General features: G+C 42.6%; 2 protein-coding genes across 2 annotated transcripts; both read left to right on the top strand.

The window, feature by feature from the left end:
- Nucleotides 1-707: 707 nt before the first annotated feature.
- Nucleotides 708-4,140, top strand: trmt112 (tRNA methyltransferase subunit 11-2; the record flags this gene model as incomplete). Its single annotated transcript, XM_035668842.1, is given in 3 exon segments — nt 708-809; nt 1,551-1,643; nt 3,740-4,140. Coding segments are annotated over 3 exon segments (297 nt in total), but the record flags the coding sequence as incomplete, so codon positions are not given.
- A 1,616-nt stretch (nt 4,141-5,756) lies between these two features.
- Nucleotides 5,757-13,930, top strand: tgfb5 (transforming growth factor, beta 5). Its single transcript, XM_035668732.1, has 7 exons — nt 5,757-7,303; nt 8,261-8,424; nt 9,265-9,397; nt 9,498-9,608; nt 11,193-11,373; nt 11,786-11,939; nt 13,458-13,930. Exons 1-7 carry the CDS (start codon nt 6,943-6,945, stop codon nt 13,614-13,616), a joined length of 1,263 nt encoding a protein of 420 aa, XP_035524625.1. The 5' UTR covers nt 5,757-6,942; the 3' UTR covers nt 13,617-13,930.
- The last annotated feature ends 172 nt before the right edge of the window (nt 13,931-14,102 follow it).

Below are 14,102 nucleotides of genomic sequence, written 5' to 3'. Positions count from 1 at the left end.
TTGTTTTTGTTTTTTGTTTTGGTTTGTGTCACATTTCTTTCAAAGAGAAGTTGAACGCACCCCGAGCCCGACCGCGGTGCGAGTCCTCTCAACGTTGTTCTGCTCCTGTGAGGAACCGAAGCTCCGTCGGTGTTTCGTATCTTTCACCGCTGAATTATGTTTACATGTTGTTGTTGTTGTTGTTTTCCTCCCCGAAATAAAAGGAGACAGAGACGCTTATTTACAGGATTAGGTCGGAGGATTGTCTGTCAGGCTCTTTAACTGTAACGAAGCTTTCAGTTTAAACTCAGACACCCTTTGTAATGGAGTTTGTTTTGAGTAATTAGCCAGTTAGAGCAGCAGACACTTCACTGTCTCCTCATACTGCTGAAATACACACACAGATGTTGCACATGCAGCTTACATGTCTTGACGTGATATATCTCTGTAATGATGAAATATATGCAGTGTTTCCCATTAATAGCCTTTAAAAAGACCATAATGTTTATGTTACACTGTACCTGTCAGTAATTAAAACATAATGTGTGGAAAATCTTGGTTTATTGTAGAATTTAATGTGAAGAGCAGCAGAAATTAAGTGACAATGCACAAATTACTACTGAGACATTTTGTGGGTGGCTTTTATACCTGCTTCTTCAGGCACCACCACACCGCTGTGGGGACCCTCACTAACTGTGTTGTTTCTTCCTGGTGTTTCGTTTGTGAAGGCAACCGAGGTGAAGATGAACGAGGTGGAGTTCAACCCTCAGTTTGTCAGCAGGATGATCCCCAAACTGGAGTGGAGCGCTCTGGTCCAGGCTGCAGAGGGGGTGAGTCGGGCTGCACCGGAGGCTCTGCAGACATCCAGAAGATGTCACATTAGCATGAACACCGATCCAGTTTTGAAGCATTCCAGAGAGAGAGATATGGATAAAACCTTATAATCTGTCGCTTATCTCTCAGTATAATCAACAATGTCCTTCCATTTGAAACAATTTATATGTTGGAATCTGGAAAAACTGACCTGTGGGAATCATGTTTGGATAAGTGTATCAGTTATTTGGAGGGCAGACATTTTACAATCCTTCCAAAAGCTCAAGGAGGATTTTGGTGATATCGACAATTTAGGGCTGCATTTAATTTTGCCCAGGAGTTCAGTCAACCTCAGTTTTTCTATAAAAAATTAAAGCAAACACTTTTTTGATCATTGTGAAAACTTATGTCAAACATCGAAGAACATATATGGAAAAACACGGCTGATGTTCAGTGGACAAATATACATATTAACTGTACACCTGTTAAACAGGTACTTGCCCTACATTCAATGTGGGATTGTTCTTTTTCGTGACGTCAGTCTCATTTTTAAATGTGCATGAAGACAGAAACAAGACAGAATGAACATATTGGTAGTATTTTTTATAAGTAAATGTGGTAACTTATTTATTCGCTGTGCTCTTTTTTATCTATTGTTCTATATATCTATTACTGTTCTCTTCTTCCACCCACTAACATCCTCTTAAGAATTTACAGCCACCCAGTTTGAACTGTTACTGTCCGTTTTCCTTCCATAGTTGGGTCAACGGCAGGACCTGCCGGGTGAGCTCGTGCCAGACTACGAGAAAAACGAAGACTTCCTGAAGAAAGTGCACAGAGTGCTATTAGAGGTAAGGAGCTCACAGAACTCACGCTGGTGTTTCTTTTCACTGTCAGAGTACCTAACACACATAATGCAGATTAATTGTCCTGTCAAACAAGTAATCAATCAATAAATCCAGGGCAATGGTGGACTGCAGGTTAGAGAAGTAAGCTTGTGACTAGAAGGGGAAAGTGAAAGGCAGCACTTGCTCTGCTGTGAACGTGTGAATGTGATCTGGTTGTTCCTGTAAAAGAGAGCATTGCTCTCAGTGAAACCCTCCTGAATAAATAAAGGTGGAAAACAATTTGACTAATCGATGCAGCTCTGGTTCTTTTCCCCGTGGTGACAAGTAGAGATGTTCTGATACCTTTTTTTCTTTCCGGATACCTGAACTTTGGGTATTGACTGACACAGAGTATCAGTCAAACAGGCTTAGTATACTACAGTGTATACTAAGTGACTTAGATGACTTCACTCTCCTATGAATGGTGAACAGGACGCTGCTGGGAACTAGCAGAATCCCGTTTTGGGGCTAATGAATTCTGGGGTATCAGATTGGTGCACAAACATGCACTCGCTGACTCCGTATCAGAACAACTCCAGCTACAAAGATCTTGTTTTGGAGCAAATATTCTCATTCACAAGTTGTTTTAGCTCTTTAATTTTCAGTCAAACCACAAACAACCCTGAAACCATCTTTAACAGTAAGGAACTAAAATACTATAGTTTTAGATATTATCACACACACAGTGATTGTTGAACACCTCATTCCAAAACCATTAGCATTAGTGCTAAATGGACTCCTAAAGCAATTTCTACCTTAATGGAAAAGTGTTTTAGTATTTATTATTCACACACCCACACCCACAGCGGCCATTTAAGGCCCTTCCATCAGGAGCAACTCTGTGACCAGATATTGGAGCCTGTTTGCTAAGATTTGCTCCCATTCAGGCACAAGAGAATTAATGAGCTGGTCTCAGTTCATCTCATGAGGTGTTGGATGAGGTCAGGGCTGTTCCTGTATGGACCCGCCTTTGTGAAAGGAGGCACTGTCACATTGAAAGGGGCTTTCCCAAACTGCTGTAAGCACTCTATTGTCTAAAGCAGAGGTCATTTTTGCACTGTAGATAGTTTCTATATTGACAGTGTCATTGCGGACTGGCCTTGATACAAAGTTGGAAAATGGGAGGGAGAGAGAGAAAAGGGAACAGGGGTGAGGATAGAAACTAAACTAAAACTGGGAGACATCAGTAGCTCACCAGGTAGAGCACATAGCACATATTCAGTCCTTACTGCAGCGGCTTGGGCCTGTCATCCTCTCTACTGTCACTGTCCAATAAGATGCCATGCTAATGTTGAAGGTGCTTTGTGGAGTTTTCTTTAGTGTTGCTCACCACAACACATTGTGTGAATCCCTGAGGTCTGACAAATGTGTTCACATTAGTGTGGACTTACTTTGCGACCTTCTTCTTTGCTGCGTTTTTGGCACAATGCTCCATTAATCTGTGCGTTACCGCCACCTGTAGGTCATTGGAATAGTGTGAAGCCATTGACAGGACTGTGTCTCACTCGTGTAGGAGATGACGAAAATAGGAGTACAGAAATGACACTACTCGTGGTCAGAAACTCCACAGGTTACCTTTTTAACTGTATTTGGTCTTTTGTGGTTGCATATTAAATAAGTAAATCTAAAAATACGGATAAACTTCAGCAAGATTCAGGTAACGGCCTTGCTTCGGACGCTGATGACCGACTTTTATTAAAAATGTTGTTTGGGGAGGAAAAATGAAAAAGTAAGTTCAAGAGAATTACCACAAAAAAATAGGCTCTTATATTATATAATTATTATTAAGCTGTGTTTGCAGAGTCATATTTTTCCTCGTGGACCAGTAGCAAATGTTCCATGGCCCTGTATTGAACCACTGGTCTAGAATATGCTGTAGCATTAAGATTTCCCTCAACTGGAACTAAGCCTGGGCCAAACCACACAAACCAGCCCCAAACCAAAAGCATGGCGACATCGGTGTCCATATACTTTTGGCCATATAGTGTATTCTGCTCTATGGTGACATCTAGTGGTTGATTTAGACCGTGTGTGTGTGTGTGTGTGTGTGTTTGTTGCAGGTGGAGGTGATCGAGGGCTGTCTGCAGTGCCCTGAATCAGGACGAGAGTTCCCGATCTCCAGAGGAATCCCCAACATGCTGCTGAACGAAGAAGAGGTGTAGACGACAGCAAACACAACCTCACCCCAAACTGTCACTCAGATTGGACTGAGGGAGAGAGAGGGAGGCTGGACTTTAAGTTGGTGCCATGAGAGAATTGGCCACACTGTTTGGTTGATTGTAGTTATGACATTTAAGTGGCCGATGCTGCCAGTGGAAGAAAAAGATCTGAAGAATAACAGATGGAAATGTTCCCCGAGAGGAACCCCCAGTGGTTTTATCTGTATTTATTTTTGTAACTGTTTGGGTTCTTTCCTTTTTCTTTTTCAATAAAACTGTCCTGATTTCAACGACAGCCAAAATTGTTTTTAGGTTTTTGTGGAAAATATGAATTCATTTATATTACAGACATGCTAAAATATGAACCCCGGAGGCTCCATGAGTGAGAGGCAGCCTCTGAACCCCATCTCGTCCTCTCTCAGGGTTTAAGAAAGTGCTGAGGGCCAGATGACGTGGCAGTGGCTTGTCTATATTTGGCTTTGAGGAAAAGAGGCAGAAAAAAGCAGGCATGGCTAGAAGTTGTTTTGAGGAAGTCTTTTTTTTTTTTTTTCCTTTCATGCCACACATTACAGCACCACCACACACACGAAGACACCCCCACCTGCGGCGGGCCGCTGTGAGCGGCGATACTCCACGTTGTGTCTGATCGTTGTAGGGTTGCTGAAAGAAGAAGTTGAGGTCCAAACAGACAAATAAGTTTCTTTCCATTCGTTTCTGGTGCAGCAGCAGTCAAGTTGGAACAGGAGCCTGTTTGTTCGCAGGCGGTGTTATCATTTTTAGAAACCTTGCCAGGACAGACGATGAAGGGGGGGTTTGCCCTGACCAGAAGCCTCGAGGCAGCCTCAGTCTCTCCTACCTTTCCCTTCTACTTACAGCAATTACAGGCCTGCACCCGCAACTATAATAACGGTATAATGGGATGGCAGCAGAGCAGCAATAAAAGCCACCCCTGACAGATTAACAGTCCTCTCCAAGTTCTGAGCTGTAATTAACAATGAGACCGAAGAGGAACAGAGAGGAAAGAAAGGTCCTAGATTGAAAGCTAGAAAAGATAAAGATAAAAAGGGATGGGCTTTGGAGTGATTTAATTAAATTAGGATAAGCCTTAAGCTATGGGCACAAAGGAGCTAAAGCTGAAAATGACTTAGGCTGCATTTTGAAATCTACTTATTTCTCAATCGTCCATTTCATAATTTTAATATTTAAAGATTAAGTTTGACATTTTGAGAAATGATGCTTCTTGGTTTTCTTGGGCAGATGCTTACAACTCTCCTCTATTAGCTTAGCTTAGCAAAAAGCCTGGAAACGGGGGGAAACGGCTAGCCTGGCTAACAAAGAGGTAACAATATCCACACACCAGCACCTCTAACGCTCATTAATTAATATATCTCCTTTGTTTCATTTGTACAAAAACTGAAGTATAAAAAAATGTTTAATGGACAAATATATGTCCGACTTTTCCTAACCTGGGACCAGTAATTTCTTTTTTTTTTGTTTGCATTAAACAAACAACATATAACCTGTTGATTAATGAGCTTCAGATGTGCTAGTAGGTGGATTTAATTACCTTTGGAAAGAGCCAGGCTAGCTGTTCCCCCCGTTTGCAGTCTTTATGCTAAGCTAAGCTAACCAGAACAGTAAGTTATCAATCTCCAGTGGAACTACTCCTTTAAGGCTGATGCTGCTCAGGGGGATGTTTACCTGCAGAGAGAGGGTGGTGCAAGCATTTTTGTGGAAGGAAGAAATTGCAATGTGTGTGTGTGTGTGTTCTGGTGAGAGGAAGATGGCTCTTGCCTACATAATCACACACTCCCTTCACTTTGGTGGCAGCCCGCCCCACCACCACCACCACCACCACCTCTCTCTCTCTCGCATCCAGTCCCTCCCTCCCTCCCTCCAGCTCTTTCTGTCTGAGGCTCTGCGCTTCTCTCACAGAGGATCTGCACAATAATGGAGTCACATCATGCAGCAGGTCTCAGTGTTTGCAGCAGAGCTTTCAGGCCAGCAGACATCAGGCTGAGAGCTCATTTAAACTGAGGATCTGTCATTGACTGTAACGCTTCCTCTTCTTTTTTTTTTATAAATTCACAGCACAAGGACTTCTTTCATATATTTTCTGCGTCATGTCTTTTTATGTCGTCTGACTTTTTCCGTGTTTTGATGTTTATGTGAGGGGGATTAACGGGCCCACCATGGTTTTTCCAACATAAATCAACATTTTTTTCCCTATGTTTCAGTGCAGACTGCTTTCTGTTTACCTATAACAGGGGATGGGAGGATCTCATTGGGTATATATATTTTTTTTAAAGCTGTAACTAGATTTTGTGGAAGTGGTTATGGGCCAGTTTTTCGCTCCACAGATGGGTCTTTGGGAGGTGAAAGCACGGGAACCATGCAGCTCCAGATAAAGTGAACAGCTCAGGTTTTTGTTTGGAGGATTTGCGACATGGGCTGAGCTCCAGTGAGGACTCTTTTCCCCTAAAAAAGCGATTGAATTGTTCGAGGATGGACGACGGAAAACGGAGACGGATAAAACTCCAACTTATCGGTTAGACTGTAATTAAATATCTTCACACGCGGAAAGCGCGCACGCACCGGCACGGGACAACACCGGAGTCCCCGAGCGCACCAGACCGGGATTAAAGTCGCACTAAATTTGAGTTTTTCACAGTGGAGCTTGGTTGTAGTGATACATCAGTTCGGCGTGTAGAAGCAGTTTTTCTAGTACTGATTTTTCTCCTTAAAGTTGTTGCTTTTAGATTGAATAAGTTAAACTGAGACTCTAGAGAATAAAGGAGAATGTGTCTTTATGTGTGCGGTGTTAAAATATGGAGGCGCATGTATGAACAATGTTATAAAATCACCTTAGAATAAACCTAAAGTCAGCAGATGTGGGTTTCTTTTGCCACAGAAAGTGGTTTTGACCAAAATAGCCTGCTAGAACTGGATATTGGATCTTTTGGGCTTTTGTAGGGTTTTGGAGACATCGCTTTTAAAGTTTAAACCACTTTACGCACATATTTCTTCACCCGAGGTTTAGAGACTCCGCTGTAGCCACGGTGACCTCAGGGAGTATCTCAGTCCCTCCGTCTCCTCACCGGACAATGTGGCTCCCCCGCCTCGCGCTGCTCCTGCTGCTGCTCCGGTTCTCCGGTGTGTTGCTGGTGGAGGGGATCAACACGTGCCAGTCCATCAACCTGGACAAGCAGAAGTCCCGCCGCATCGAGGCGGTCCGCGGCCAGATCCTCAGCAAGCTGCGCATCCGCAGCCCGCCGGACGAGGACGAGGACCCGCCGGCGGGCTCGGTGCCCCCGGAGGTCATACTGCTCTACAACAGCACGCGGGAGCTGCTGAAGGAGCGCGCGCGTCTGGCCGAGTCCGCGTGCGAGCGCGAGAGCAGCGAGGAGGACTATTACGCCAAAGAGGTGCAGAGGATCGACATGCTGCCCCCCCGCACAGACACAAGTGAGTCCACGAGGATGTGTGACAGGGTTTATTTAGTTTGTCAAATAAAAAGTGTCCCCAATTAAAAGTATCAGAAGTGTGAAAAAACACTTTAAATATTAGTAGAGGAGTTTCAGCAGCAACATTCACAGAACTGGTCCATTCCCTGTGGTTAAAGTCTATCTGGTCCAAGTCACTCAGACTACTTTGTACCTGGGTTGTTCAGTCTGTGACAATGCTCTTTTTCTTTATAAATGTCTGTAAAACAAACAAAGTTCATCAAGCTGTCAGATAGTAAATGTGGTAAAAAAACTACTATTATATTTTATATATATATATATATTATTATATATATATATACACATTATTATTATATTACTATTTCCACTAAATGGAAACTCTAAAGTACCTCAACCTTAGAACACAAATAATAAATAACAAATATCACTTGTCATTGCCTTTCTAATTCTCTCTAGTAAAACAGAAGTTTGGGGAAATAAGGTGGAGAAAGTAAAGTTATCAGGAGTTACTCTTCTGTAGATGAACCCTTGAGCAAGGCACTGAATCCCCTGATGCCTTCAGAGCAGCTGTGTGGAGGCAAACTTCCAGCTGTGGTTGGTCGCAGGCAGCTCTCACAGAAACAACACTTGATGTTGAGGGACCTTATTTGTGAGATTTTAAGATTAACGGCGCTGGATAGTACATGGTACATAATTATATAACTGTCTAGTTGGGAGGTGGTGTTTCATACAGCATGAACGCAACAATTACCCATATATTAAACATAAGACCAGACACATTTACTCACTAAGCCTAAACCTATAATTTAGTTTCGAGACACTCATCAGCAGTAATTATGTCCGAGACAATGCATCACAGCACTGTTTTAACCGAAAGTATAAATAAAGCATTGTCAAAGACGGCATGAGATGTTGTTGGATCATTAGTCATCTTTTTACACTCTGTTGGTTCATCCAGATGCGGTACAGCCGGCAGCCCCCAACCCCCACTACAGAGTCGTCCACTTTGACGTCAGTGGAGTGGACCTGACCAACAGCACCCTGGTCAAGGCTGAGTTCAGGATCTTCAGAGCTCCCAACCCGCAGGCCCGGGCCTCAGAGCAGAGAGTGGAGATCTATCAGGTAAACAACAGCAGGACAGTTCATCTCCGACTGCAGCAGAACCACCAAACAAACCTGTAGTTAAAAATATCAGTGAGAAACGACTGCATTGATTTGTCTTTTTTAGCTTTTACATCCAAATACACAAAATGTTGTTTCTTTAAAGTCACTTCAGGTCCCAGTTGTTATAGAAGAGTTGTTCAACATCAATTCAAATCTCACTCACTTGTTTCTTCATCTTTGCAACATTCAAATGTGTAAGATGTGCCCAGAAATACCTTTTTTATTTTTAACTTGCCTTTAATCGATAGATTCAGCTGAGAGAAAGAGGGGAAGACACACAGATAAAGGATCGTCCCTGGCACATGTGGCGTCAGCTCCACCAGGGCGCCCAGAGTTGTTGTTTTTTTTTTGTGTAGATTTCTCCTTTCAGGATTTTGGGAATCAGGCCACTGAGACTATTATGACACTAAATCTTCACCAATTAAAGTATATTTAGATTTTACAGAGACATTTTACACCTCTTATATAAAAAAAAAAAATTCTGCCTCAGGATAGAGCTCACATATTTGACATGCCTGGTGATGAAAAGTGCTCTATGCCGTTCATTTGTTATGTAAAAAAGAAGGAAGATGTGGGCGCGATGAGTCGCTACTGCTGCGGCCATGGGTTCGACTCTGTGGCCCTTTGCTTTGTGTCGTCCCCTCTCTCTCTCCTTCTCCTGTCACTTTTCAGCTGTCACTACTGAAAAAAGGCAATAAAAGCCCCAAAAATGTAATACAAAAAGAAATTAAGACAAATTCTGATAGACTTTGTATCTGTACATTAACTCCATCACTGTTCTGTGTGGTTCTGTGTTAGCTGCTGAAGCCAGATGAGGAGAGCACCTCCACTCAGCGTTACATTGATTCCCGCACCGTCCAACCCAAAGCAAAGGGAGCCTGGATCTCTGTGGAAGTCACCGAAACCATTAAGGAGTGGGTGTCAGATCCAGGTCAGCCTCGGTAGCAGCAAGTCATTTACAGTGTTTGTGAACTTCGTCTTCATCAGTCGATCTCAATGTTTGTCCTTCTGTCTCCTATTCCACCAATCAGAGAATAATCTTGGCCTAAAGCTGGGCGTCCACTGTCCCTGCTGCACCTTCGTCCCTTCCACCAACAACATCATTCCCAACAAGAGTGAGGAGCTGGAGGCTCTCTTTGCAGGTTTGCTGCAGTTCTTTGTGTTTCATCGTGTTAGACAAGTCCTGGTAATGATCAACCCCCAGTGGCACTAAATCTTGTAACTGGCCAAACACACCTTTTACAGACAAAAAGGATCTCAGAGAAAGAGACTTTAGATTCAGTCTGAATACGATGATTTTAGACTTTCCTGAGAGCTGCAGTGGGTTTCTGTAGATGTTGGTTGTCAGTGTGTAACATTAATCTTATTGGGGGCTACATGTGAAAATTACCCTCAGTTTTCTCCTGGTGATCATAGAGAGCGAACCTCTAGCAGGTTGGCTGTAAATGTCTTTAAAAAGGCTTTAAAAGCACTTGTGAAAGATTTATCAGCACAGCAGTAATCCCGCAGGTCACAAAATGTGAACATAAAGTGGAGACTCTTCTGTAAGGCGCCTCTAAAATGATTCATGAATCACTTGCTCACTATCCTACGGGAGTAATGGAGCCACTGTTCTTCCACACTGTGAAACTATTGAATGTTAGACTGTCTGTGTGGCTTCATTTAGGCCCTAAATTATGGCACTTTCCTCAGGATTTACACTCAGCTGAGCCAAGTTTTTTTTTTACGTCTTGGAAAAAAATGTCAACTTTTGATACTGATGTAAGACAAGCAGGGGCTTGTTTGGGGCTCCTGTCAGTTGCTAAGACCCAGAAAAACCACAAAGTCAGATGTAGTCAGGCTGTCGTTCCTGGTTTAGGAAGCTACTCTATCATGTATGTATTTCTTTCTATATGCTGTAAATTATATATACTGTCAATGGCTGTAATATCTTTCCAGCAACAACCAAAAATTGTAGAGAAACACTTTTCTATTAGAGGAACTTCATGAAATAATCTGTGAATTCATGGTTGTTACCGTAAATGAACTACCTCAAATCCAAACTGTAGGTATTAACTCTAGAGATATCTAACTATAGTTCCCAAATGTTTTTCACTCAGGAGCCTTTAAAACAGAGCAATGTTCACTTACAAACCCTCGTCACAGATTACATATATCAGTCAGTATCAGTATTCTTAAAACCCTGATTTCATGCCAGGTTTTCTAAAGGAAATTGCAATGCATGTTTGTAAGTATTTTTTGCAATTAAACTGTGGGAGTAAGTGAAAATTGCAAAAATAGTTGCGATCTTTTGTTGTATAATTCAAAGTGAACTTGAGGGTTAATGTGAGACTTTTGTGTCGCACATTTGAATCTTCACAACTAGAAACCAGATTTATGACCTTGTTTTTCTGTTTGCTGGAAACAGTGACAGACCTCTCAACATGAGGGAGACAACCAAATCATATAAATAGAAGTCATCTGTGATTGATCAGTTATAAACAGTTGCTCCTGTCCAAACAAAAACAACTTCTGATGAAAGATCTCGAGTTGTGAGCAGCTCCACTAATGAGTGATGTTCTCTTTTTACAAGCGAGTAAAGGGGGAAAATGATCCAGTATTTCACAATAAAAAAGCAAAGATTTCTCCTTAATCATTGTGTGACCCTTCAGGTTTATCCTGCGACCCCTTTGCGGGTCCCGACCCCCACCTTGAGAACCACTGTATTAACTCTCTACTGTCCGTAGGTGTGGACGATGAGAGGCTTCGTCAGATGAGAAAGCCCGGGCAGGTTAAAGGCCAGGCAGATTTCAGCACCAAGACGCCACACCTCATCCTCACCGTGCTGCCCAGCGACCGAGTGGACAACCCGGCCAAGAAGAACCGCAAGAAGAGGGCGGCCGCCACAGACACCACAACCTGCTCCCGGTAGGCCGCCAACCAGCCGCATGTGTGTGTTTATGTGACTGACTTACAGCGCTGACTTTCTTCCAGGATTTGTAGTTTTTATTATTCTGAAATCTAGTTGTGGTGGGCAGTGGATTTCAGTTTTTTTTCCCCTTCCTGACCCAAAACTCACTTTGCAGACTATTGTGAGGGAAAAACTAACAATATTGACCCTGTGTTTAGACTGCAGGCCAACAGGCATGCAGTGTTTTATTTAGACTACCTCACGCTGCAGGGGAAAACTCTGGCAGCCTCACATAGTCATTACCTTGTGATGGCTGGTTCTTCAATGGTGACCCGTTGTCATTTTCCCATGACCCAACTTTGGGTCCTTGCCCCAGACCTTGAAGCACAATGTGAGTTAAAATATTTGTGTGTGTATGTTGTGTCTCAGCGGCTCGGAGCAGGGCTGCTGCCTGCGCTCGCTCTACATCGACTTCAGGCGTGACCTCAACTGGAAATGGATCCATGAGCCCAAAGGTTACAAAGCCAACTTCTGTGCCGGCAACTGTCCGTACATCTGGAGTGCCAACAACCACTATAACATGGTGAGTTGGGCTATTTCTGGAAGATGACATATGAGCTGGGTATTGATACTTTATTGGTGAATGTGTCCGTTGTAGTATTCAAAGCTGTGAAGCACCAAAAAAGTATCAGTATACCTCATCCTCACAGATATGTCTAATAAACAAATATCTTGGTATGTCAGCGGTCAGGGCACCCTGGTAGCTCACCTGGTAGAGCTGGTGCCCCGTGTACCAAAGCCGAGACCTGCAGCGACCAGGGTTGGACCCCTCCCCCCTCTCTCCCCCTTTTACTGTCACTCTATAGACACTATCCATTAAAGGCCAAATATATATATATATATATATATGTATGTAAAAAGAACAACCGTTAATTTCTCTCAGTCTCTGTGAAACATGCCACCACAACAGAAATATCCACTCAGACTAATAAAGTTTTTAACCCTCTAGTAAAGTTAAGCAAAGAATAATAATTGTATTTTGTTGTAATCTTCAGATTTATGACCTTGTTTTTATTTTGGTTTAATAATTTGAATGGAAACAGTGACAGACCTCTCAACATAAGAAATCTGCAAAAAAACAAAAAAACTACTTCTGTCAGTAACTCCTCTCCAGTAAAACTCTCTGGTCTGGTCTAAATCAACCTCCAACCTGACTTCAATGTACAGAAACTTTAAAATGCGGTGTGATTTTTGCTCTTAAATGAGCTTTAAGTGCATTGTTTGTGGCTGCTAAACACATAGTTAGCTAAAATTGGTTAACCCCAGCGTCATAAATGGGCTGTCACCTCGCAGAAGCCTGTAACAGAACATATAGGCTTACGTAACTCGGCCTGTTTGGCTCTTAGTTTGTCAAAGACACACAACTCTTACAAAACCTCATTTCTCTTCATTCATGTCCTGCATTGTATTATAGATGTGTATTTATTTGACACTGTAGATTGCTGCAATGAGACATTTGTTCTGCTGTCAGCACTGTGACTTTATACGATTGGTTTGCTCGGTTCCTTAATTTGATGGAGTTGGGCAGTTGTTGTTCTACATGTAAAGTATAAATAGGAAAACACAGTGACAGCAGCAAGTTCAGAATTATTAATTATTATTATCTGTAAAGAGGTTTACTCTAAAAACAATCTGAAGCTGGTTTGCTTTCTTATCAAGAGTTTGATGAGAAGATTGATACCACTCTCATGTTTGTACGATAATAATGAAGCTGCAGCCAGCGGTTTGTTAGCTTAGCTTAGAACGAAGACTGGAGACCGTGGGAAACAGTTAGCCTGAAGTCTGGTCGTCAATGTGGGAAGACAGCAGAGAGTTACTGCACATAACCTCCATAAAAACACAACATATCATGTTTATACTTTGGTTTGAAGTAAAGAAACAAGATATAAATGGTAATTAATTAACTTTAAAGGTGCTTTTGTCGCCTTTGGACGGATCCAGGTTACTTGTTTCCCCTGTTTCCAGTCATTATGCTAAGCTAAGGTAACAGGTTTGAACTTATTATTTAGAAACTGAATGAGAATTTCTTCTCCCTGGTCAGATCCTGCCCCTGTACAACAAGCTGAACCCTGAGGCCTCCGCCTCGCCCTGCTGCGTTCCTCAGGACCTGGAGCCCCTCACCATTATGTACTTCATAGGCCGCACGCCACGTGTTGAGCAACTCTCCAACATGGTGGTCAAGTCCTGCAAGTGCCGCTGAGTTCGGAGGAAGAAGAGGTGAATGATAACAGGACCAGAACTACAAACTGGCTTTGTTCGGGGGGGAAATAAAGACGAGAGGACAGACGGATCCTTCGTTCATTAATCTTCGCTGTTTGATCACCTTTAGCAGACTTTTGAGATGTTTTATTTTTACGCTTCCTGATTCAAATATCAGGATTTTGCTCCCATTCTTTACAGGCATGAAAACTTCATTTTTCTTGATTCTCTGGAACTTTCCGTTTCATATAGGACAGTGTAAATATGACAACGTAGCTGTATTAAACCTGTACTTGGATATTAAACGGGGTTTTTGTGGTTGATGTGTTGGAATTTGGTCTGTCGTTAAAGACATAAATGATTCTTTTTTTCAGAGGATTTCCCGAATCCCACGTCATTCGCTATGTCCTTGGTGGCCCCGCGGGCAGAGCGGAGCGAGCTAGACGTGTGCTTGTTTGCTTTAGGTTTGAAGGTGTTGATAGTAAGG

The sequence above is a fragment of the Morone saxatilis genome, unplaced genomic scaffold (genome assembly GCF_004916995.1).
Source record: "Morone saxatilis isolate NCDOM2014 unplaced genomic scaffold, NCSU_SB_2.0 Contig22, whole genome shotgun sequence".
Lineage (NCBI taxonomy): Eukaryota > Metazoa > Chordata > Actinopteri > Moronidae > Morone > Morone saxatilis.
Note: the sequence above shows the minus strand (reverse complement) of the source record. Positions and strands in the feature narration are given on the sequence as shown.

What these genes read in the sequence shown, in the direction of transcription:
- tgfb5 (XM_035668732.1), top strand. Translation starts at nt 6,943, where the DNA reads ATGTGGCTCCCCCGCCTCGCGCTGCTCCTGCTGCTGCTCCGGTTCTCC. An exon ending in GACACCACAACCTGCTCCCG is followed by an intron (nt 11,374 to 11,785) that starts GTAGGCCGCCAA and finishes GTTGTGTCTCAG; the next exon opens with CGGCTCGGAGCAGGGCTGCT. An exon ending in CCAACAACCACTATAACATG is followed by an intron (nt 11,940 to 13,457) that starts GTGAGTTGGGCT and finishes CTCCCTGGTCAG; the next exon opens with ATCCTGCCCCTGTACAACAA.